The 25,581-nt window shown below is 43.4% G+C and overlaps 1 protein-coding gene across 1 annotated transcript in view; it reads right to left on the reverse strand.

The window, feature by feature from the left end:
- LOC141763142 (nck-associated protein 5-like) overlaps positions 1-22,350 on the reverse strand; it is a 134,341-nt gene extending 111,991 nt beyond the window's left edge. The window contains exons 1-2 of the mRNA XM_074627513.1: positions 22,103-22,350; positions 12,324-12,426 (exon numbers count right to left, since the gene is read on the reverse strand). Of these exons, the coding sequence (XP_074483614.1) occupies positions 12,324-12,426; positions 22,103-22,236 (237 nt within the window). The 5' untranslated portion in view covers positions 22,237-22,350. The remainder of the gene's footprint in view (positions 1-12,323; positions 12,427-22,102) is intronic.
- Positions 22,351-25,581: the final 3,231 nt, after the last annotated feature.

The following is a 25,581-nucleotide window of genomic DNA, read 5'->3' on the forward strand; positions in this document are numbered from 1 at the left end:
CCTCCTTCTCAACAAGCTAGTATGACATGGTTGGTACCGATGGATTCTTTAGGTTTTCTAGTTTCATATGATGCCAGTATCTTCATTCTAGACAAGACACAAAGCAGTTTGAGGCTCTTTATCTGCAGTTAAGTGCATATAATCTACACCATGATCTATGTCAGTGGACATGCAGTCCTAAAGTCCTATCTCCCAGACCTTGACTATGACTCTCCTGCTCCCGCTGACCTACATAAGCCGTGTTTTCTCCCGCAGAGCACTGAGCCCGTGACCCGTGGCTATCACTGTGATTGATGGCCGCTGAGTGACAGGTGGTGCTCCTGCTCAAACGCAGATTACTAGCCCATCATTCAGCAGCAGGCGCCTGGGCTGAGGAGGAATTTATGACATCAGACGCCGCTGCTTCACACCGGCGCTGAGGTAATGCAGGTGTAAAGTCAACGCCCTGCCCCGAACCGCATTCCTCTAGGTGACTAATTGTTTTCCGTGAAAGCAGGACCCGCCTTAACCTTTATTAAATAGAAAATGACTCTGAAATCTATTGTGCTTTCACTATTGAACCAGTCATCTGCGCATCACACCAGTGTAAACCATTATATAATGGCAGTCAAGGACATAATGAACATTATATCACTTAAACGAGCAATCATGTCTATAAAAGAAGACTTTAATAATGCATTCTTTGGTAATTTATGAATGCTTCATTTGTCAGAGAGAAGACGCTAATACCCATATAATGATTTTAGTCTGGGACGGCCAGAAAATTGAATTTAGGTTGGAATGACGGACTATTTTGGTAATGCATCCTTAGCAAGTGAAACGGCCCATTTGTCAAAGCCTCAATGAGATTAATGATGAGATAATATAAATATAATATAACAAATTAAGTGCAATTATTGTGGTTTGGAATGGCCGTAAGTCTACAACGAAGTAGAAATAACATCTACCATTTGTCAAACTACTTGCAAATTACAAGAAATTCCAAAGCAGTGGCGTCAACGTATGTGAGAATGTGCTGAGCAAAAATAAAAACCAACCCTTTAACCCCCAACCCCCTTGAAAAACAAAGAGGTCACCAGGTGCGAGGAAGCACCACTCCTCTATGTGAACACCTGGTAGGAACTCGCCATACAGGCCCGACCAGTATGGCCTCCGCCGGGTGAGACGATTACCCTGAAGGCATCTATTTAGTCCCAATATAACGAGTCTCTCAGGCATGGACGCGTGTGGTAATAGAGAGCTGCAGGAATGAGTCCTAAAACCTGGAAATGAGTTCACATTTTAGCACTTCCTGTTCCCCCGTCTGGAAGTCAGCGGGTTTTTAGTAGGGCTGACCTGAATGCTTTGAAGCTTCGACCGTTGCCATGGTAATAGACCTCCAAATCTGTATTCAAATGCTTCGTTTTTTGCTTTTTTATATATATATATATATATATATAATAATAATGTATAGACAATAAATAGCAAAAATACTAAATAATAATAATAATAATAATAATAATAATAAATTATTATAGTAAATAGTAAAATGAAATAAGGAATAATTCCTCAACATTATTCATTATTCATATTCAACATTAATTATTATTAGTTATTACATGGCTCTGTTGAATACTTGATTCTGATTGGTCAATCATGGCGCTCTATGGTCTGTTATTTCTTTATAGCAGACCGTTGCTATGTATAACAGACCGTTGCTATGTATAAGAGACCGTTGCTATGTATAGCAGACCGTTGCTATGTATAAGAGACCGTTGCTATGGCTAACAGACCGTTGCTATGCAATTCTAATCTCGGACTCTGGAGGACCGTTTTTGTGTCAAATTATTGATTACTTAAGTAAGTAGCTGTGTAATAAGCGTGATAATGTACAGCTAGCGGGTCATTGTTGTGAAATAAACCCTGACAGGGCGATGCACAACAATGACCCGCTAGCTGTACAATATCCCTTACTTATTCTCTGACAGATATCGCTGTTTGTTATGTGTATAAAGTGCGTTTGCGTACATTAGTGCGGCAGTGGCGCTGTCCCGAAGCTTCAAATACCTTCAAAGACTCTATAACGTCGTCTTTAGACTCCCATACACACACAAGCTGAAATGCATGTAGAAATGCTTGTTTCCACATCTGCATATTCACACACAGAAAACGTCGTCATCAATCAAAACAAACAAGCGAGGCCTTGAGCACTTATGTGGAGCCATATGTCAAATGTTAGTTTTAAAGTGGTTTCTGTATGTATTTACTCAGCGGTCGCAGCTAATGCGGAAGCATGTAAATATTTCCCTGGACTGGGCAGGGAGGGATTCTGGGATCGTCATGGCACTTCCCAGACCACCGACCGACACTGGGAAGAGGCTGAAACGCTACGTAGAACTGAGGGCTTTGTGGGTTTCTACAAGCAACCCAATTTCACATATAAGTATTGTTTTTCCCGCTTTAAAAAACCCTCAAAAGAGTTTATAGACAGACATCTACGACAAGCCGTGGTCTTAGAAACAGAGCGTGAAAGAGCTCTCTCTCAGATCCCAGCTGAGGGTTTGGCTCGGCGCCTGATGAGGAGGATGTGATCACAGGGCGTCCACTGTGCAAAGAGAATAGACAGGACGCTCCGCCACGCCGCCTTCTGCCTCTCACGCCCACGCCCGGTCTGCCAGGACGCCATAGAGGGAGCCTGTCCCGCCCCCCAGCTGTAAGGTGAGGAGGTGGGCTTCCCTGTGCTGCTGACAGATGTAGCCTCCTCTGTCTACACCGGTGGGGTCTTAATCTGCACGTCCAATCCTGTTAGCCGTCCTCTGCCAGTTTGTTCAGACCCAAACCTGCAGTGCCAACGTTGGATCCGAAGATGGAGCCTCATCTGCGTAGTATGATAAACAAACATCTCTTGGGATGGAGCTTCCACGCCAGGTGGACGGGGTTAACACCCTGAGATAAGCTCTACTGACTCCTGGATCAGGTTTCTCTTCTGAGACAGGCCTCTACTTCAACAACCCAAAATATAACACTTCAATAGGAGCGAGGTGTTGACTTACACACTTCCCAGCTTACCTTTGTCAATTTACTGCAAAAAAAATTACTAGATTACATTATAAAACATTTTAAAAACAAAAGCAACATTTACTTTAACTACATTTTATGTTGCCGGCTGCTGGTTGTCACAGATTTCGGTTAAAATTCACACTAAATATAAATGGAAACTTGACGATTGAGGATGATTTGAACGAAGATGCAGTGATTGGTTGATTGGACTAATCATGCAGACGGTAGACGGCAAACCAGATATCATGTTAGTGGACGAGAGCAGGACGGTAAAATTACCTGAGGCCGACAGAGAATACTTTTAACGGTAGACGGTATTGCTCTCCAAAGTGCTCACATTGGAGAAAGTTGTTTAAGTTTGCAATAGAATATTAAGAAAGCGGCACTTTATAGCCACGTGCATTACTAGAATAATACATAAAATAGTTCAATTCTTCATTTTGCATCATTGTTGTATTGTTCTGTAAGGCTGCAACTAATCATTATTCTCATTATCGATTAATCTGATGATTATTTTCTTGATTAACGGATTAATTGTTTGGTTTTATGTTAGAAAATAGTGATAAAATGTCCATCCTAGTTTGTCAAAGTCCAAGGTGGCGTCTTTAACAGTCTAGTTTTGTCAGTCTAAAACCCAAAGATATTCAGTTTAATATGATATAAAACAGAGAAGAGAAAGTAATCTCCATATTTGAGAAGCTGAAAAACGCATTTTCTGACATATGTGTATGAAAAATTAATGATTAATCAATTGATTATTTTTCTGTGTATTGACTGATCATTGCAGCTCTACTGCTCCGTCTTCTCTTCGTATTGTTCATCGCTCTCTTTGTGCACCTGTTAAGGAGACTTGACCTGAAGAACCTTTGCTTAGGTTAAAAAAAGCCTAACCTAATTAGATTAATTTGCGAGAGCAGGGAAATAAATGAATTACAGTCACAAGAAAAGCAAACACATAACGTCTTCTCTTCAGGGCGAGTCAGGACATCTGATGTGATCACACTTTATAGTGTAAAACTGGAATAATCAAAGCCTTATTCACAGTTAAATATAACCACGTCATGTTTTTACCTTCTAACTGAGCTGAGATAATCTTGATAAAGATAATCTGAGGACACACTGAAGTGTTTGATCCTGAGATAAAGAGGACTGTCTTCGTCTGGTCCCTGCAGACTTCAGGCCTCTCAGAAGGCCTCTGTTTTCCCGGCATCAGGCTCTTCCGAGGGAGACCACGGGGTGAATAGAGATCGGGGCAAAGCGCTAATGTTTGGGGAACAACGCATGTGACTCCGACCGCACGCGGTACTTTGATCTCCATCGTGATTGGAAGAAGAGAGTCCCTCAACTCAAAGGGCACAAAGGACGCTCTCATTGGACGTCCAATTATAAGAGCTGAGAGCGGACACACACTGTCCTTCTCACTACAAAGTAAAAGCCTCTTCAATCAGTTTGGAACGGACCCAACGGCTTCCTCTTTTATTTTCCGACTCAGTATGAAAGTGTCTTTGATTAAGCGACAAGCAATAAACCTTTAATCAGTAGAGATAATGTTCAGCAGGCAAATACAAGTTATGCATTATCATTACTGAGGCATGTACCGTATGCATGCAACTTGTGACACGGGTCAGAGATTTCAGCGCACGTTAGCACACATCAGTATGTCGTTGGCAGGCGGAGAACATGGTTCACATGCTAAGCTGAGAATAAGCAGGTCAGCTGCAATGCTTGGCTTCAATATCACCTAAAGCACAATGTGGTAAGTAGGGCTGTCAAAGATAACGCCATAATAATAACGTGCAAATTCGCTTTAAAGCCACTAATTTCTTTAAAGTGTTAACGCAATTTTTAGGCTGCAGTGGGCTCCGTTTTAAAGATACTGGTATCCTATGAAACAAGAAAATCCAATGAATCCATCGGCACCAACCATGTCATACTAGCTTGTCGCGAAGAAGGTTAAATAACGCTCCAAACTTGCACAAAATTTTGGCACGGAAAAACTGTCACGTCCATTTTCAAAGGGGTCCCTTGACCTCTGACCTCAAGATATGTGAATGTAAATGGGTTCTATGGGTACCCACGAGTCTCCCCTTTACAGACATGCCCACTTTATGATAATCACATGCAGTTTGAGGGCAAGTCATAGTCAAGTCAGCACACTGACACACTGACAGCTGTTGTTGCCTGTTGGGCTGCAGTTTGCCATGTTATGATCTGAGCATATAGTTTTATGCTAAATGCAGTACCTGTGAGGGTTTCTGGACAATATCTGTCATTGTTTTGTGTTGTTAATTGATTTCCAATAATAAATATATACATACATTTGCACAAAGCAGCATATTTGCCCACTCCCATGTTGATAAGAGTATTAAATACTTGACAAATCTCCCTTTAAGGTACATTTAGAACAGATAAAAACGTGTGATTAATTAATCCTGATTATATATCAATCGACAGCCGTAGTGGTAACCCTTTGCTTTACTCACCTAAATTAAATCCTTAAACTCCACTCAAATCCCTGCAAATGCCTAATTTTCTGACATCATGTTGTGCAAATGACTCTTCACCTCCTTTTTCGGCAAAGTGTTGTGAGCATTTAACTCCGCTACACGTGGTGCCGAGATCCATAAAATATTATATAATTGCCCCAATAAAAACACAGGCTAGGTATTAACAAGGGACTGCCAAATCTCATTACTTAGAGGTTGGAAAAACAGACGAGTGGCTCATATCAAAACAGCCTGAACAATTATTAAACCAATTTTACAAGCGAATGGAGGCCGCTTAGTGTTATCCACAGCGTGTGGTTGGATATGGGGGAAGCCGTAGGGAAAAGCCAACGCTGTAATCGCTCCTCATGAGAGAGGAGACGGTTCCCATGAGGCAAGAGGAGGGAATAAACGCCACCTCTTCTGCCTCTCAGAGTTTGATGGGTTCCCACACCCCGTGGCCCCGTGGCGACCCACGCGGTGAGCCAGGTATGTGTGGTATGTCACCTGCACACGGAGGGAGCTGTCAGAGACCCAGAACGCCCCGCTGAGAAACTTGATTTAAACGCTCGAGATGAAGTGTGAGAGAGTGCGAGAGAGAAATCTTTTTATGTAACCGGCTCCCACCCAAATTGTCCAATCAGCTTCAGAACCGCACTTTACACCCGTTACTCAAGACACACTGAGCAACCCTGAGCTCGGCGTCCTGTGACACACATGGCGTGAGAACGGGGGCCCGCGCTGAGGACGCCATTGTCGGTGGATTTCTACTGTATAATTACACTCAATTAGTTTGAGCTGCTCAGTAATAATATCAAACCCCGCCATTTGTCTGCCTGACGATGTGGGAGCCAATCAGATCAGGCTGGAGATTTTCTTCCCATCCAGCTCCGGAGCTGCTCCCCTGCTAAGTTTTATGTCTCCATACCAGCTGTAATGGGCCGTGTGTGGGGGGGACGGGGGACGGAGGAAATCCAGCCTTGCCAAGTGGACTCCATGCTGGCTTACCGTCTAATTCATTTGCACTTAAATTTAGCATAAACCAAACTAATTTGTCCGTTGTGGAGCTTGTTTCTGGGACAATTTTATTGTCGGTGGCGAATGCGCCAGTGAAACAAGTTGCTGTAACAGCATGGCAGCAAATCAGCACGTAAAAGAGTTTATACGAGGAGGAGGCTCGACAAAAGCCAGGGGGATTTAGCTAAACCCAAATACTTTGGAGATAAACAGGAAAGCACTACCACATGCTGTTTATTCAATACAACTCACAACTATGCAGCGAGCGTTTAATCAGTAATGTGGAGCACTTGATTATTAACCCTCCCCTGCAGAGTGTTTTCAATTTGGCCTTTTGTTATCAATTATCTCAGCAGCATGATTGCACGGCTGCACACATTATACATGTTGGCGGGGACGAAGGGTGTGGAGGAGACAACAAGGACAGATTTAGGCATCCTTGGGTTGATGGCTTCACGGTTCGAGGAAATGCATTAGCCGCCACATCTCAGATAGAAGTGTGGCTCTTTTGTTAGATGGAAACGAGACATTTGCTACAGGAAGACGAAGCTAAGAAGACGAGGACAAGGAGGGGTGACATATTTGGCAATGATGAGCATCCAGTCAAGTGGAAAAATGTCTTCACCGTGACATCCCTAGTCCAGCATGACTCGCAGCTGGAGGAAACTTCCGGAAAAACTTTTAAACTAACCGTTGTCGATCTAAAATGAAGACGGATTCAGGCTTATTTCTCACTCTTCAAATGTTTTCAGAAACACATTTCTATTTTTGTAATACACAACAAAAAACTTTCCAAACAAGCCGCCTTGTCAGTTTGAAAGCTGGGTGAAATCAGGTGCCTCGTGCCTGAAGCTAAATGTCCACCAGGTCCAGCGAGGACACTAAGGGACGCGCTGCTCCACTCAACTGGCCTTTCAAGCGGTGACGTACCCGATCATTGAATGCATCTGATTGGTCCCTGGTTTTCTGCTCGTCGTTTCAAACAGGAAACAACGTGACGGCCTGCTCTTAAACTTTGTGTTATTCTGCCTTAACTATCAAAATCTACTTTTAAGCGAGAAATAGGCGATGATGCCACTGCTGAATCTCGTTTCATTTCAGAACTATATCGCCAAGTTTGACAGCTTGGTCCAAGTTTTGTGAGCCGGACGCGTCACGCTTGACGGGCTCATTTACATAAAGTCAAGTAAGACCCTCTCCAACTCGCTGCAACACTCCCACAATGCACTGGGCGACTGCTTCTCCTGCTTTCCATAGCAGATGAATGGAAAGCGTTGAGACGCCCGCCGTAATGGAGCCCATCAAGCATCCAAAAACACCCCTGTGGACAGCATTGATGTTGAATCACCTTAAGGTGATAACACACTACTTGAGACGTGCTGTTTAGCCCGTTTAGAGGAGCCTTTCATCACATGTCGGACTGGATGTTGCGCCAAACTTTCCAAAAACACAATCTGACAGTCGGACCAGGTGCATGTAGGTGTGAAAACGGGCCGAGCTTCAAGCACTCTCTACATTCCTGCTAATTAAAGCAGAACACGCTGTGTAAAAATGTATTTTCAGTGGAATAAGAGAAACATTTTGCAGCACAGATGCTACTACTGCGATAGCCTCTACTATATAGGATAGACCCCTGACAGAGCCTCTGCGTTGACCTAGTTAAAGCTGGCTGGCAGCAGCTAGCAACAGCTCACAGACCGTCCACAGCCGCCGGGCTCACCGTGCGCGTCGCTGCATGACGAAGAGAGTCTCTCATCCGCAGGCGGGCATCAAATGATAAAAATAAATAGCGGCGCAGAATCAACCCAGCAACACGGGCGGTTATGTAATGCAAATGGTGCCCCAGTTACTCTGGCAGCGAGTAGCTGCTGTATCTGCTGGGCCATATAACCTGATCCAGATTACATGGTCTAACTCATCCTGCTGCTGCTGCTGCTGCTGCTGAAGGAGCCGAGCGCTGTAATGAAGCGCATCGATAGGACGCCGATAACGCTGACTAAGGGTCCACTTCACTTACAAATGTGTCCACATCAAACACACACAGATACATTAAGTCGATGAAAAATCAACCAGAAAAATTCCCTCAAACCTCGCCTGCACACATTGAGGAAACATATGCCGGCTCGATGCATTATGCATATGTGAGGCAGAAGTCCTGACTGACATTCAAGCCCTATGTTCACCAAATTACCCATAGACGATTGATAGAAGCTTTGTATGAAGCTAGGCCATGTAATCCATCCAAAGAGGAGCAGACATAAATATTTTACCTGCTCCTCAGCTGACATATGGTATTTTGTCTCGAGCTTTTGTGTGCTAGTGTGAAGTGAAAATCTGTCAGGGGCGTCCCCGGTGGAAAATCTCTCTTCCTAACAGGCCATGAAACACGTGGAATAGCTTGTGAGTGCAACAAAACAAGGCCAAACATGAGTGTAATCTACCGCAAAAAAAAAAAAAAGATTGAGCAGCGCTCTGGATCACATCTGTCCAGGTCACACACCACGTCATGTACATTGTGAGCAGACGCTGCGTTATGTAAATTCAGGCTGAAAGCTGGTTCACAGGTGACGCCGAGGGGAAAAGCTCTGAACATGCCTGTCGTGTGATGGAATATCAGAGACGGCCTCGTGTGTTTTCTCAGATGCCTGAAAAAATAAATGTATCGGAGGCTCATATCCTCCCAGGAAAAGGAGTGTTTACAGGACTTAGTAGGTTTATCTGTGCCAGGGCCAGCAGGGCCACGAGGGCCTGAGACATCAAGTCCCCCATCAGCGCTGGAAGGATAAAGACCCAGAGTTTAGACACAAACTCAGTGGCCTCAAACTGAACAAAGGCTGATTTTATAGCATGGGCAATAACCAGTAAATGCACAATTTGCATCTGTAACTTTAAGGCAAGGCAAGGGACGTTTATTTATATAGCATATTTCATACACAAAGGCAATTCAAAGTGCTTTTACATATATAAAAGCAAGATAAAAGAGCACAAAGTGCAGCACAAAGCATCCACAGTAAATAAATCATATCTACAACGATGCAGATGGTGATCTATGTGGCATTGATTCAGCATGAATAAATGCTTCTTTTGATGCAATAAAATGATTTTAAATCAAGTGTTTTTACAGGGAATCTGTCTGTTATGACGTGCCAACCTGATCTCATGAGAAGGCGTATAAGAAGCATGACATTTCATGCATTTTAGGCTTTTTGTGTGTAATTTACACGCCACGTTGTTACCATGAAACACAAAACTACAGTAATGGCTGCAGTCAAAACCACTGAGTTAAAGAAATACATAAACTAAGTAACATAACGTAAAATAAATCAACAACATTTTAGGATACAAACACGGGTCTCCTGGTTGAAAGTCCTGTGTTTGTTGGACCCGTCCACCTCCAGTTCTGCCCATCATTAGCAGTCTTTCTCACTTTTTATTCTACGTCACACACATGACACGCCAAAAGCAACAAAAGCGTTGTTATTGAAGGCAAAATAACTTACAAATTACCGTGTCATGTGTGTGCAGATGATCTAGCAATCATGGAAGTGATATTTCCTTCCTTTACTAACACCAAGAAAGACGTGTGCACATTAGGGCTGTCAATCGATTCAAATATTTAATCACGAGTTTGGAGCATTATTTATTTTCCTTCGATTGATGATTGATGGATTATTACGTTTTCTAGTTTCTTATGATGCCAGTATCTTCTCTCTCGCTTTAAAACTGAGCCCACTACAACATAAAACCTGCACGTTGCATTAACACGTTATAATTGCGTTAACTTTGACAGCCCCAGTGCATATATTAAGCAACTACATTCATTTAAGTTGAATGAAACAGGGTAACAAACTTCAGCTTGCTCTCTTCATGCCATGGAATCAAATCTGCACACCGCCACCAGATCCATGCTGGACCTTTACCAAAACGCTCCGGGCCTCCTCATGTCCCACTATTAAAACAACCCAGCACCCTTCTGCTCCTGCTGCCCCGAGTGAGAACAAGTCACTGGGGGAGGAAAGAGTGAGGATAGAAAAGAAGAGAAAGTAAGACAAAGAGACGGAGAGGAGAGAAAGTGAGTTAGAAGAGGACAAACGAGAGTCAAATGAGTGCACAAGAGAGGAGGAAGAGGCGGGGGGGGATGCATGCATGGATAGTTGAGTGGACAAATGTGAGCATGTTGAATCACAAACCCATATCACAAACATGACCTACTTTCACTTTCCCTCACTGTAAATCAGGTCGCCGTGTCTCCAATTAAAGCAATTAAAGCAGCAGTTAAACCTCATATCAACCAGTAATGATAGAGATAGCGCTCGGAGAAGCCTTTATGAATCACACAGTCGGAGGATAAGAAACGGCACAAGAAAGCGATCGCCCGCTGCATCACATTAAGTTACTCATTCACAAAGCTAAACCACTGCGGATGAATTATAAATTAGGCGGTTGTCTCGTCTCACCGAGAGGATTCAAGTTCTAGATTCACTCTCATGTCGCGGTTTAAGTTGGAGGAAATGATTGACGGTTAGGGGGTTTGTGTCCCAAATCAAAGATTTCTTTTACTGGCTGATCAATTTTGAATGTTCTGTGGATTGCAGAAGTTATTTTGGGGATGTGTATTTATGGTGAATCTATGTAACGTCAATGTAGTTTTCCTTTAATCACCGAGGCTCTCCTGCATGTCAGCAGAGGGTTAAAACAGGTCAGCTGCAAGTCATAAAGTCAGGTCAAGTCAATAAAGGGTGTTGACATCTATCGGCTTCATTAAAGCCTCACAGTCAGTAACAGATCATAGCAACAGACTGCACCATAAACAACAAGATTCCCCAGCTTTTAACTGTATATTACTTAATGGTGTTTTAAGGGTGTATTTTCCCTTAAGAGAATAACACCCTTCTAGAGAGACACTGCACTCCAACAGATGCCATTTAATCTGCAACAAATGTGCCCTTTCCTATATTAAAATGCTATTTTAAGACCCTTTGATTCATTATTTCCTGTGCAGTGACTGCACTGTGTGTGCACTGAGGGGGAATTAAGCTTCTCCACCACCGCGCAGACACAACACAGCAGCCACTATACGTCCGCACTTGACATTCCAAAGAGGCTGCTCGCGAGCAGATTCACCTTCAGTTAACCCTGAGTCTAAACAAGTTTCCACTCCTGTGATTCGCAACAGCGGCCCCGGCATATGAGATAAGCCTGTCAATCACCGGCGGCCACAGTGTGTTTCACATAAACAGTCAGGGGAGGCTGTTTTCTCTCTCTGCTGCTGCTTGACACGTGGATGTGTGCACTTTAATGTGACTCTTAAAGCTTGAATCTCATGGCGTCTGTGGCATTTTTATACATGTATTTTGTTGTCTGATTGATATAAAATAGATATATCACTCAACTTAAGTGGACATTTCCTGGGAAACAGTCGCCTGAACACAGGAAGTGAAGCATTTTTCATCCTCAGCAGATGAGAATAAACAAAACCCTGGGTGAGTGGATAGTTATGAGCAGCATGAAGAGACAAAAGAGCGCCAAACAAATGCTCAGCAGTCCAAACAACCCGCAGCAATGACAACATGGTCCCAAAGACAACATCCTTAAACCTTTAAATGAATGTGTTTCACCTAGAAATCTGCTCTAGTCCAAGCCAATAGAAGTTGCAAGACATATTTCCCAGTGGGGATGAAGTCCATAGATCATCAAGACAAAATGAGGACATTCCACTTTGTCTGCTTCCTGACTAAGTGACCAATCTCACAGACGTTCGTGTGTTGTGGATTGACTTACCGGCAGGCTGCTGTCAAGAGACAATCTCTTTAACTGCTCCCTCCTCTCCAGGTGTCTGATCATGGTCCCTCTGCCCGGCGGCGATCCACACACCTGGGCAGCCCTGCAGGGAGGGAGGGAGGGAAGGGAAAGGGGGAGGAGTGGAGGACAGAGGGAGAAAGTCAACAAGGAACACCTCATGTCCGGTCGGTCACGTTTCCGTTGCTAGAGGGGCTTTCACCTTTTACAGGAGATCAGAGTCCAAGTCCAGAGCAGCAGCGGCAGCAGTTTCAGACACAGTTACATCAGCGGTCTTCTTTATGTCCTTTATCTCCCATTTCTTTCAGTTTCTATTGCAAAACCTTCTCTTGAAATTCACGCCACTACAGCTGTCATCGACTAAAACTACACAAACTATGAAGGATTAAAAATGACTAAGACGAAGACTAAATCTAAAATAGCTGCCAAAATTAACACTGGTTGGAAGTTTATTTTGAAAAGACACTATGCATGTAACAAGCAGAAACTCACACGGCATCCCTGACACGTCCAAAACTGAGGTACCTATAGCGTCATAGTTTGAAGCGTAGGGGCACGGACCAAGCTTCATATTTCACGAGTTGGGAGTGAGACTGTTTCTGGCCTGACAAAGCTCCAGCTAGATCTTACTGCTTGCTCTCAGCGTCACCCAGGCTTCCCGCCCTCCAACCCAAAGCTTCAGCCCTTTTGTTTTTCTAGGCCTCTCCAAACAGTGCTGGGAACCAGTCCGACCTGGTCTGACTGAGGCCACAGCAGAAGATAAACACTTCACTTCACGCATACTACTCCTTCACAAAGAGCCCGGGCTTTAGAGTCACTGTGGTGGTGCACAAAGTAAGCACACCGTTTCCTCATTGGCGAGGACGGGGCCAAAGGTCAGCTGATGGACGCCACAGGGGTCAGAGACCCTATCTGTGCAACACAACTTGTAAAACCATGTGCATGTATGCGTGGATTAATCCTGGTAGGGATTCCACCTACATACTCGTGTTAAAGGACATCATATAAACCTGGTTTCATATGGCCAAGAAAGGGTCCCTTGACCTCTGACCTCCAGATATGTGAATGAAAATGGGTTCTATGGGTGTTAAATGCAGTACCTGTGAGGGCTTCTGGACTATATTTGACAGTTTTGTGTTGTTAATTGATTTCCAATAATAAATATATACATACATTTGCATAAAGCAGTATATTTGTCCACTCCCATGTTGATAAGAGTATTAAATACTTGATAAATCTCCCTTTAAGGTACATTTTGAACCGATAAAAAATGTGCGATTAATTTGAGATTAATCGCGATTAACTACTTTAAGTGACTGACAACCCTAGAATTAACCTATCAAAGTAATGGTAAAGTAATTAGATTACAATATTAGAGAGTTTAATTTATTCCTTCGTCAAAAGCGAAGTTTAAAAACATTATTTCCGAGGATTTTGGTCAGCAACAAGAGTACCATTCTTGCAACCTTGTGTTAAAACACTACAGCATAATGAACCTTTATTCTTTTCAGATTATCTAAGAGTATTTTTTTCACAGTGAACTCAAGTTGTTTTTAGAAATGATCACAGCAAACCTCCCAAAATCATCTCATGACAGACCTGCTGGTGCGATAACCACACGCCTGCTAAGTGCCACTATTGGCTAAAGCTTCAGGATGAGGCTGAAGTGTATTCATCCCATTTCTTTTCAGGTCAGTTGTGTTTACTTGTCTCACAAACCTACTTATGCAACCGCACTTCCCAAACGGCGTCCTTAAAGTGCCTTCTGCCTCTGCTCCAGGCTATATCTGTTACACCCTGTCTGAAGCTTGAGCGGCGTGGCTGCACTTGTCAAACGTCCCCACACATCAACGTGACGTTTTACATCCGACGCCAATCCGGGAAGTCCAAACGTATCGACACGAAGCCGCAAACACGCAGGATCAGTCTCTGCGTTTATATTTCTTAACATGACACCGTCTCCCTCTGCCCCATTTCTGAATAATACCCTCGGGTTATGAGGAAGTTGCCTAATCAGACTGCTGCCTGTCTCTCAGTCTGTCTTTGTAAAGGCTAATTGTGCAAGTGTATTGCATCAGATGAAAAACTCTGCTCCATGTTTAGACTGCGTTTCAGTTTGGTCCCTTTCCGCTGGAGATTAGGAGAGGAAGTGAAGCCCATGGCTTCCCTTGGTTGTGAGATAGGAGGGGGGGTTATAGGAAATTGAGTAAATGATTAAAATGGATTATGTCTGATTGCGCAGACCCGACGTAGAAAACACAGACACCATTTTCCTGAGGGTATAGAAAGTGCGAGGGATGAGGTAGCGGATGGATCGGAAGTGATAAGATTAAACAAACACATTAAAAGTCAGATATCTGGGGTATTCAGATAAAACTCCTGTCTTTGACAGTTAAATAAACCAAATGGTGATTAGTCTTTCTGCTTATCCATAGTCAGTCAGAACAGGAGTACCAGCACGGGAGCAAAGCAACGTACTGCTGTGGACGGAGGCAGCAGCAAAACGGATCTTCGACACCTAAAAAACCTAATATCAGTTTAACTGTACGCTATATTTAGAATATTTCCACTGCTTTACTTTCAGACAGCCCTTTCCAACAGGGAATTTAAGCCGTTATTTTTCAAAGCCACCAGACTCCACCTTCCGTGTTCTGCGAGGTAAGATGACTGTTTTTGTCAATGGAGTCTGGTGGCTTTGAATAGAGCATATATAACAGCTTCAGTTCCCCGTCGGAAAGGGCCGTCCGATGGCAAAGTAAAGCAGTGGAAATATTCTAAATATACACTTAAGCTGACACCAGTGCCTTTCTTTTTAGGTGGCTAAAATACGTTTTGCTTTGCTCCTGCCATCTACTGTAGGTAATACACTGACTACGGATAAGAACCTCATACAACCCCACTTCAAAACACCCAAACTATCCCTTTTAAGCTCCAACCAGCTTAAGGGCAAACAGAGTTCGCCTGCAAGATAACAAAATCAATTAAGATGCAATAAAGATTCATTTTAAAAAGAAGTTATTCATAGTTTTTCCGTGCTACACCCTTCAGCACCCGGCCAGTCAAAGCCAGAGACAATTAGTCTCTCATCAGTCATTGCATTCACCTGAGACGTTTAAAGAGCGTCGCCTTAAACTGTCACAGCTGGTGTAAGACCATGGTGTCATTGCTTTGGATTGTTTGGACTGCACTTGTTGCGCTAACTAGTGATCCAATGATCAACGTAATGCCATACAATATTCCTCAAAAGATGTCACTTTGTCTTGGATAAAGCTACACATCTTGACAAAATGTAAATGCTCCTTTGCCTATGACAATCCAGTCTGCAACTGCAACCCGTTCAGGACTGTCCTCCTTCCCTCCATATTCCCAGTGATTTACACTAAAAGCAATTACTGATATGTTAAACCGGTTCGGTGTTGACCTACGCGGAGTGACACGCGTCAACGCCTATAGTCCACACGGCCCCCAGCCGGCCATCCAGCCAGTCGGCGAGCCAGCCAGTCGGGTGGAAAGGATATAATCAAAGGAGGCCAGGAGGACGCTGACATCTGGGAGTCTTTGTGCTGTAGGCCTAATTAGATGCCAGGGTGAAGGGAGGAGGCGCGCTGGGATAGTGGGGAGGTTGTTTGAGGTGGGGAGGAGGGAGGGGGGGGCTCCCTTCTTTAACATCTGCTCCAGGAACAAGGGAGGACCCAGCTGAGGTCACCCAGCACCCAGACAGCTCCACACTACAGCAGGGATAATGTGAGGGGATAACAGCTTAATGATAACACTTAAACCCATTGAGAGATCGCTGTACAGAAAAACAGGCTGTGGATAAACGGTGATAATAAGCCCAGATTGTCCATGAATATGGATCGTCATGGCTTCGGATTTGATACTGTTCCTTTGTAAGCGAAGAGAAGAATTAGGCAGCTGTGCGTTTATTGCAATCACCAGCCTTTTTACTGGCACTCCACTAATCCTACACATACAGTAAAGAAACACTGCCGCTCCACCCTCTGGCTTTCTGACTCGGCAGTGTTAGAGAGACCACACTCTGCCACAAGTGACAATACTGCCCTTTGTACCTAATACAGTCAGGCATTCACCCACGCATACGCTCATTTCACACTGTGCAAAGAGTCGCCACAAGTAAGAAATCTTTGTCATGGTGAGTTCAAAACAAAGATATCAAGTGGGTGAAGTGTGTGGCTTGAACTTTGCCCCCTTTCTCATGAAACAAAACCTTTCATTGAGGAATAATTGCAGTGGAATCTGCAATAAAAGAATGTCCTACATTTGCTTTTCTTATTGTGAATTGATTTAGTCATGGGTTATACATTAACCCTCTGAGACCTCTCATAAGTTGTTGCAGCCATTTTTGGGTTGATACCATTTCTTACACAGACTCGGTGCTAAATTTAACCATTTTTTACCACTCGAGAATTGATAAAAATGATCAATAATCCCTCCAAAATACCACATTAAGACACTAAGATCTTAAGGAACACCATAGAAAAAGCCATGCTGTGATCAAAAACTTTTGACATTTGGAGATTTCTGCAAGAATTGCATTTTTCGGCGATTGGATAGCGAGCACTTCTGTTGTTTAAACTGCTCAGAAACCCCCTTATTGTCAATCTAGCTAGGAAAGCCATCCATCCTCTGAATGCTCTAGGTCTCTAGTTTGTGGCTCTACAGTTTCATGAGGCTGTGATTATCCTAGAGGTCAGCACAGGTCATTTTATACAGAGAGGTCAAGTTTTTTAAAAATGGTCTCACTACAATGAAATGGTTACTATGGGGACTAACATCATCACACATGAATACAGTTGGGCTCATTGGATCCACAAGAGTCTCAGCTTTACAGCGAGACCCAATTTATGTAATTCAGAGACTGTTTAGGGACCCCAGTATGCAGAAATATTCAAAATAACATAACTCGTGGGTACACATAGACCCCATTTTCATTCACATATCTTGAGGTCAGAGGTCAAGAGACCCCTCGCCAAAATGTAGGACGTGATTGGTACCAATGGATTCCTTAGGTTTTCTAGTTTCAGATGACATCAGTAGCTTCCCTCTATCTCTAAAACTGAACCTGCTACAGCGTCTGAAAGACAGTAAAGTCGGTCGGGATCTCTCCGAGGGTTAAACTATACGATAAATTTAAGCAAACATTTAAATGGCCATCTGGAGGAGACGAATGAAGGAGCCAAGGACTTAAGAGAAGGGGATTCCAGGCGTGCTTTTTGCATGAGTTTCCAATTAGCGCTCACATCTATTATATACTGAAAGGTCTCAGAAAGAAAAGCTTGGACCTCTGTGATCAATACGCCCCAAAAAAGAGCAATGCCAGGAAGTGCCAGGGCCTGAAAATGGATGGTGGATGGGATTGGACATTGATTGGTGCAACCCCCCTTTGCCCCAGGAACCAATTCATTTTGTCTCCATGCCCTGTGAATGAGGGGGAAACGGGGTCAGCGCAGAGGCATCCCCCCACCGGTACAGAGCCTCGTCCTCTCTTTATTTTTCTTCTGAATGATTCACCCAGATTGCCATGTCCGGGGAGAATGAATGAAGATTATACGTTTGAGTCTCGCGTTTAATTCGCCTGCTACACGCGGGGGTGAGTGGGAGGGGACGTTGGGAGGGGAGGTGCTATTACCATTCATTGAGGGGCAAATTGAAGCATGCAAGTGTCTGATGTGGGGTTTAATGTGCGGAGGTCCATCTGTATTCTAGCAGCACAGATGGTGTGTGCTGATCGGATGTTTTGAGTCCCTCTGCTGGCCGGTCTGTCTGATCCTGTCTCTGCATGTGTCCCGGTACAGTTGGCACGACCAACTGTAGCCTGGCGAGGCCTAACATGGAATTACTGCGTCTGGGAGCCTCGAACAATAAGCCATATTTTACACTGTTGTTTTTATACTGTCAGCAAACCAATCATTAAGCTTCTTTTTTCTGAATTTTTTTCCACTGTGTGCTCACTCATAACTGTGGCCAGAACAGAGCATGCTGGTAATCATAACAACTTTTAAGTATTTATCACATGGGTGTGAAAATGAGAGGCTTACCGTCAAGACTAATAGGTCAATTTAACAGACCCTTTCAAATTAATGATGATGCTGCAAGTAAGGGAGGATCACATTAATTAGGACCAGACAGAACATGTGCACATCATCCTGCATGAGCATTTAAACCAGGTTATTAAGGGAAGTATGGGCTTGTTCGAGCCACATTATTGTGGTATAAGTAGAAGCTTTGTCTGCATAACTGGGTGTCCGTTTACATGGTTATTTGCTTGTGTCTTTAGTTTCCCTTATAACCTGACAAAAATGGTTTATAAAAGGTCCATCGCAAGTTCCCAGCACCCAAATTAACGTCTTCAAATAGATTGTTTTGTCCAACCAAAGGTACTGAATTTACCATTACTTATTGTCGCTACAAGACCACCATGCTTCTGCCAAACCGGTCTTACAGAAAGACGCATAAATACCACGACATTAAACGTCATGAGTACGCATTTTAGCCTTTTAAAATCCCTTAGTAAGGGATAATGTACAGCAAGCCGGCCGTTATTTCATAACAATGACCCGCTAGCTGTAGATTATCCTTCTTATTACACGGCTACTTAACTAAGAAATCAATAATTTGGCACAAAAAACGGACCGCCAGAGTCTGACATCAGAATTGCGCCCATAGCAACAGTCTGTTATACATTGCAATGGTCTGAAAAACGTCATGGTTAAGTACGTAGACTAAGAAAAATACGTACGGAAGTCAACGTAACACAACTACGGAAAACACGTCACAAACATCACTAAAAAATAAGTGACGAACGTAACTTATATAACTACAAAAAACACCAGTCAAGACGGGTCTCCTTGTTAAAAGTCCAATTTTATGTATTTATTCGTGTATATAGACATGAATTTCCATGATTTTTCCTAAACCTAACTAAGTAGTTTTATTCTGAAAAGACTGGAGCGGAAATTGACACGTGCATCACGTGGAAAAAAGGGAAATTTGTGTCTATGTACAAGAAACAAATGGATTAATTTCGTGACTATTTCACAAACTGCCGTGAGACTGTGTTGTGCAGTCAGTACAGACTACATGGCGTACAGATGACAAGAGGAGCTCAAGAAAGGCGTACTCATTGCACGCTAAACGCCTTGTGAACGAGCTGCTGAAAGGCAGGGACTACGTGACTGAAGCTTGAGCTATTTAATCAGGAACAAATGGAGCTCCTCATTATGTTTTGACAGTCACAAAGCTGTGAGGCATGCAGGAGGACCGTGAGGCATTTATACATCATCTGTTTCGCAATAAGAAGACAGATATGTGACACCTCTGCATTTTTAATCGACTCATCACCAGACGCTCCAGTTCTGTCTTTTTAAGTGTCCTCAACATTGAGATTTTTATGTGATACATTTGACTAAATTTGCATGAGGCCCTCTCAGCCAGTCTGTCTCTTTGAAGGGTGTATTATCAATATTTGACTTAGCCTACTTGTTCAAGAAAGCCTGTCAAACATGACGCCAGTCCAACCAATCAGCACTCGCTGGTTCTCAGATGTTATACTACGCAAACACCTAAATTACTTCCGAACCAAAATCAAGTCAAACAAGATAACAAGAGACTGTTTCTAATGATAAAGACGGCAGCCCGGACTTGTCTGAGCGGCTTTAAATCTTGTTCAGTCAGCAGTACTTGGGAATTTAATGTGGGGGTTTAAAAAGGCGGGAGGGGTTGGAGGTCTAGTGGAAAAAAAGAAAAACAATGAATGCAATGTCGTCATCCTGTTCATGAGGGGAGTCCCTGCAATTCCCAGCGCTTCTCCCACCAGATGCGTAGGATGCTTTAATATACATCCTGGAAAAAAAAAAAAAGCTTCCTGTCGAGGGAGCCTCCGCCGAAGCCCAGCGTGCTTCGTCCGACAGCGCGACTCGCTGCTGAACTCTCTCATGATAACGCTACAGGTAGAAAAATAAACTCCAAAGGCCCAGGGGGTGATGAAGCAAGCCAAGAGAGGGCAGAGGAATTTTCCAACCGTTATCAAAATACACAACCGTGCCCCCCCCTCTCACTTTGGTATGCTGAGCATCACACGATTGGCAGCTCACTAAATAACTGAACACAGGCATTTCACCAGCAGGCTGCTGACAGCTTGAGAAACAACAGTCCATTTGTGTGTGTTTATCTCTCCGCATGTTTTCCTGTGTGCAGAAACGTCCTGCAAACATCAGCTGGCACAGTTTAGCGTTGAAAACAAAGCACAAGCGGTCGTTTTTCAACCTTTAAAGTCAACATTTAAAGGGTATTTCCTCTGGTAAAGAAGTGGCTTTGATTGTGAATACTTGTTCACATAATATGACACTTTACTGTGCTTAAACTAAACATAATTATAAGCATTTTAAATCTGGAAAGCATGCAACCACAGCGTCTGGCTTAGCTAATTAGCCTTAAGTGACCACACATGTTAGCTAGCCAACATAAAAGTAAGTATGTAGACTAAGAGTGTGTTCCAATCCACGTACTTCCTGAAGTACACTTCAGTGTAGTTTGTGCACTCTGTACTTACTTGAGTAGTGCGTAAATTTCAACGGGGTAGGGTCGTCTCAAATCGAATACTCTGTGGCGGAAATGACGATCACAACATTTCACCGCGGCTCGCTACCCGCCAAAATATCTTCTTCTTCTTCGTGTTTTACGGCAGCTGGCGTCCTTTGTGTTGCTGCTGCCTCCTTCAGGTTTTACCCGTCAACTACCCGCCAAAACATCTGCCTGCTTTGTTGAAGAAAAAAATGAAAGCAGAGTGGAAATAACGTTTCCAACATCGTTGTCGTCTACGATGTGTCCTCCTGTTGGCTGAAAATGCACCGGTATGTTTACGTATTGTTTTATTCTGTTATCTACGTATGCTTGAGTAGTGGCCGTGGTCCCGCCCCTTCTGCTACGTAGCCAAGATGGTGACAATTGAGTGTGGAAAGTGTCCAGCGTTCCACACTCAACGATCTGACCGTTTTGAGTACAACATCCGTGCACTGCATTATGCCGTACTTCCCAGTGTGAACGCAGTTATGCACTCAAAATAGTAAGTGTAAGTACAGAAGTACGCGGATTTGAACACACTGTAAGTAAAATATGTACGGAAATCAACGTAACACAACTACGAAAGAAAACACGTCACAAACATCACAAAAAAATAAGTGACAAACGTCACTTATATAACTTCAAAGCACTAGTCCACACGGGTCTCCTGGTTAAAAATCCAATTTTAAGTATTTATTTGTGTATATAGACACAAATTTCCATGATCTTTTCCTAAACCTAACTAAGTAGTTTTATTCTGAAAAGACTGGAGTGGAAATTGACACGTGCGTCACGTGTTGCTGGACATTTCTTAGGGAAAAGCTGTTGAAATTCCCAATTAGAGGTTAGCTAACACTACTTCAGCAGTGTCATTTTGTCATGTTTCAAGCAGTCCAAATCTAAAGCTCACATTTATTTTGCTTGACAGTTACAGTACAGCATATAACATTAACATAAAGCACTAAAATATATGAAGCCATACTTATTACTCACCAGGGAAACCAACCATTTCCATAGTTTTGCACAAGCTCTTCCTGCACACATTGCAGGCAATTAGCCTTAATTGCCAGCCATCCCATCATGCATCATCTGCACCACACTTTTGCACACTTCTCAAAGACATTTGAATGGAGGTGAAACTGTTTCAGAAGACAAAACAAGCAGGAATCCAGACTTACTTTGCGCCGGCGGCCGGATCCTCTCCACTCAACAGGTTTGCAGCCAGCTCTGTAGTTCCCAGACTCTCAGAGGTGTTTTGGTTGGGAAGACAACCTGTTGAAGTGGAATTTCCTTTGATGGCAGCTGAAAACATGCTGTCGTAAAAAAAAATCCCCCTGGTAGTGTTGCACAGTGGGGGGGGTAAGCCACACACACACACACACTCTTTAAACACACTATCTGTGCTGCCGGTTGCTGGAAGTCTGCAGCAACACCCAGTAAGACTTGTAAATAGAAGGGAGGGTGGTGGTGGTGGTGGTGGAGGGAGTTAGGGAGGCGGGGTGAGGCGGGAGGATAAGGAGAGTGAGGAGAATCTACATTACATCACCAGCAGCTGTTGACAGGCCTGTGTTTATTAACTAACTGACAGGGCTGTAGTCACACCACATGCCTCACGCTCTCACACAAACATTGACAAGACACGACAACGAGCACTTGGATGTGCAAGCAGACATGTGGATGCACGCTTTAAATAAAAAATGCTTGTTTCTTCCTCAAGATTCCTCAGTGTTTGGTCTGATACCTGTCATGTGTTTACCCTGGCTATGAGACTTGCTGAGTGGACTATAAGGGCTGTTTCCCTGACTCAGACAGCAGTAACTGTAATGGTATTACTGCGAAGCGAGGAGCTGCTGCTGATGCATTCCTCAAGTGTCTCGGCTTGGCAGAGTCCCCAGCCTCTTAGCTCAGTATTTCTCTTCCTCCCCTTCTCTCTTTCCTTTTCTTGCCTTCTCATTTAAATGGAGGCACATGACTCCCGGCTTTACTGCCAAGTCTCTACGCCGGGCCGGGAGCCACCGGCGCTCTGCTTTTCATTGGGTACTCCTTAGCGCGCTACATTCCTCGCTGCCACCCATCCTCGCAGCCCACAAGATGTCGAATCAACCCAGTTTGTTTTTTGCATTTTCTTTTTTATAAAATGCATTTACTACAAATAAACTTTCTAGCCTGCTGTTCGGGTGTCAGAGCCCTTCAGCTATGTAGCATCAGCCGCCCACTGTTTGTCAACGCTAACCCGCTGTGAACAAATGCTCCGTTTCAGCTCGACTCTGGTGCATTCCTCGCGGTCTCAAATGTAATAATTTCTCCCGTATTTCCATTCTGTTGTCGCATTCTTCCCCTCTAAGATCACTGCATTACAACATTGTTCGCTTACAGAGACGGAGTGGGCTGACGACATTGCAAGACTTTGGGCTGTGAAGAGCTGGAAGATAAAAGATGTAATTAATCGCATTGAAAAATGTTTTATTTATATTTAAAAATATTGTTATTATTTTTAAAAATATCTTTATTTGTTTTTTATTTCTATTACATTTATATTTAAATATTCATATTTTTTAATTTATATTTATTAGAGCTGTCGATGATTAATCACAAATTATTCACACGTTTTTTATCGGTATTTTTGAATCGCACCTTTTGTATCTGTTCAAAATGTACCTTAAAGGGAGATTTGTCAAGTATTTAATCCTCTTATCAACATGGGAGTGGGCAAATATGCTGCTTTATGCAAATGTATGTATATATTTATTATTGTAAATCAATTAACAACACAAAACAATGACAGATATTGTCCAGAAACCCTCACAGGTACTGCATTTATCATAAAACAATATGCTCAAATCATAACATGGCAAACTGCAGCCCAACAGGCAACAACAGCTGTCAGTGTGTCAGTGTGCTGACTTGACTATGACTTGCCCCAAAACTGCATGTGATTATCATAAAGTGGGCATGTCTGTAAAGGGGAGACTCGTGGGTACCCATAGAACCCATTTACATTCACATATCTTGAGGTCAGAGGTCGAGGGACCCCTTTGAAAATGGACATGACAGTTCTTCCTCGCCATTTCTAGTTTCACACGATACCAGTATCTTCACTCTAGCTTTAAAACTGAGCCCGGTACAACCTCCGGAAGATTGATTGCGTTAATGCGTTAAAGAAATCAGTGGCATTAAAACAAATTTACGCGTTATTACTATTTGACAGTCCTAATATTTCTATTTTATTTCTTCTCGTTTAAAAACAATCTCTGAGCTGTTTTGATGCTAAGCGAACAGCCAGACCGAGCAAAGAACGTCCATCATGAGCATTCAATTAAATCCAAATGTCAGACGCTAATCAGATAAAAAGCAGAATTGTATTATACTGATTGGCATCAGATGTTATGACGGAGAAGGGTAATAACATGAGGGAAATGACCATGTCATTTTCAGTTAGCATTTGATAATGGAAATCTTAGTTTGAAATCTTTTACAGGTCTGTCACAGGTGCAGTTTGCCACCTGAAGCCTTGTGTGTGTCATGTGAGCCTGCGTGAACACTTGTGCGCCCATGTTATTTTAAAAAATGGTTTGAATCCCCGTCCTTCCTAAATCACGTCCGGTCTTCCATATCTGCCTCCTCCACTCGCTCTGATACGCCCTTATCTTGAAGCTTCTTATCTCTTCTTATTTTTATTGTGAAGGAGCTGAACTCATCATTTTGGCATCACAAGAAACCTGCAATGGCAAGTTTTGGGGCATAAATCGGATCTATTACCTGTTTTGGTCAAAACCTTGCACATACATTGACGTGCACATGTGTTTGTGCAGCAGGGAGGCTAATGGCTAATGATCCTCGAACATAACGTCTTGACCTGCGGCACATCCGGATCAATTCCAGGCCAGAAGAGGTCCGATTCTTTCATGTCACAGGTCAGAGCCCTGCAGGAGCGCTGAGGAAACAATTGGTGTGGCGCACCAGAGAGAGGAAGGCCGTATATATTCTGCAGCAGCTCAGAGAGGATGCCAGGAGACGGGTCAAAGCATTTAGTGTGCATGGAGCTCCAGTCCTTTACGTCGTTTGGTGGAAGAAACCGTCACTCCTTCAACGACAAACAATCATATCCTTTCTTGTATATTTCTTCCCTAAAAACGTTTGTTTCAACATCCAAAGATGAGGTCAAAAATGTCAAGACTTTCGTACTTAAACGCAAACAGATGCATAAATAGATAAACACCCATTTCAGCATCAGCCCATCTCCTTCCAGACGTGTCAGGCTGCTTTATCATTCAACCACAAAGCCTCCCTTTAGGATTGCTCGCTGGAGCTGCGGTTAAGACCAGAGCGGTCATAAAGCAGTCAACCCTGCGGCTCGCTGCGATACTTACAGCTCCTTCGGTGTACCTGTTTTATGGAAAGCATTGTCTCCTATCAATGGGACGATTTGAACGAGACTACCACGAACACGTGTAATGGAAACACCAGACGATCCCGAAGGTCTGCATGTGCTGCAGCGCTGTCAAGACTGGAAGAACTTAGACATGAAACTCTTTAACGTCTGCTGATACGGGCTGATAATAATGTGGCCCAGAGCTAATTTACATACACAAAATGCTGGAAAACATATCTGATCAGCAGAGGCGTCTGGTTCGAGCCTCCCTCGTGAATATTCGCT

This window comes from Sebastes fasciatus, chromosome 24 (genome assembly GCF_043250625.1).
Source record: "Sebastes fasciatus isolate fSebFas1 chromosome 24, fSebFas1.pri, whole genome shotgun sequence".
Taxonomy (NCBI): domain Eukaryota; kingdom Metazoa; phylum Chordata; class Actinopteri; order Perciformes; family Sebastidae; genus Sebastes; species Sebastes fasciatus.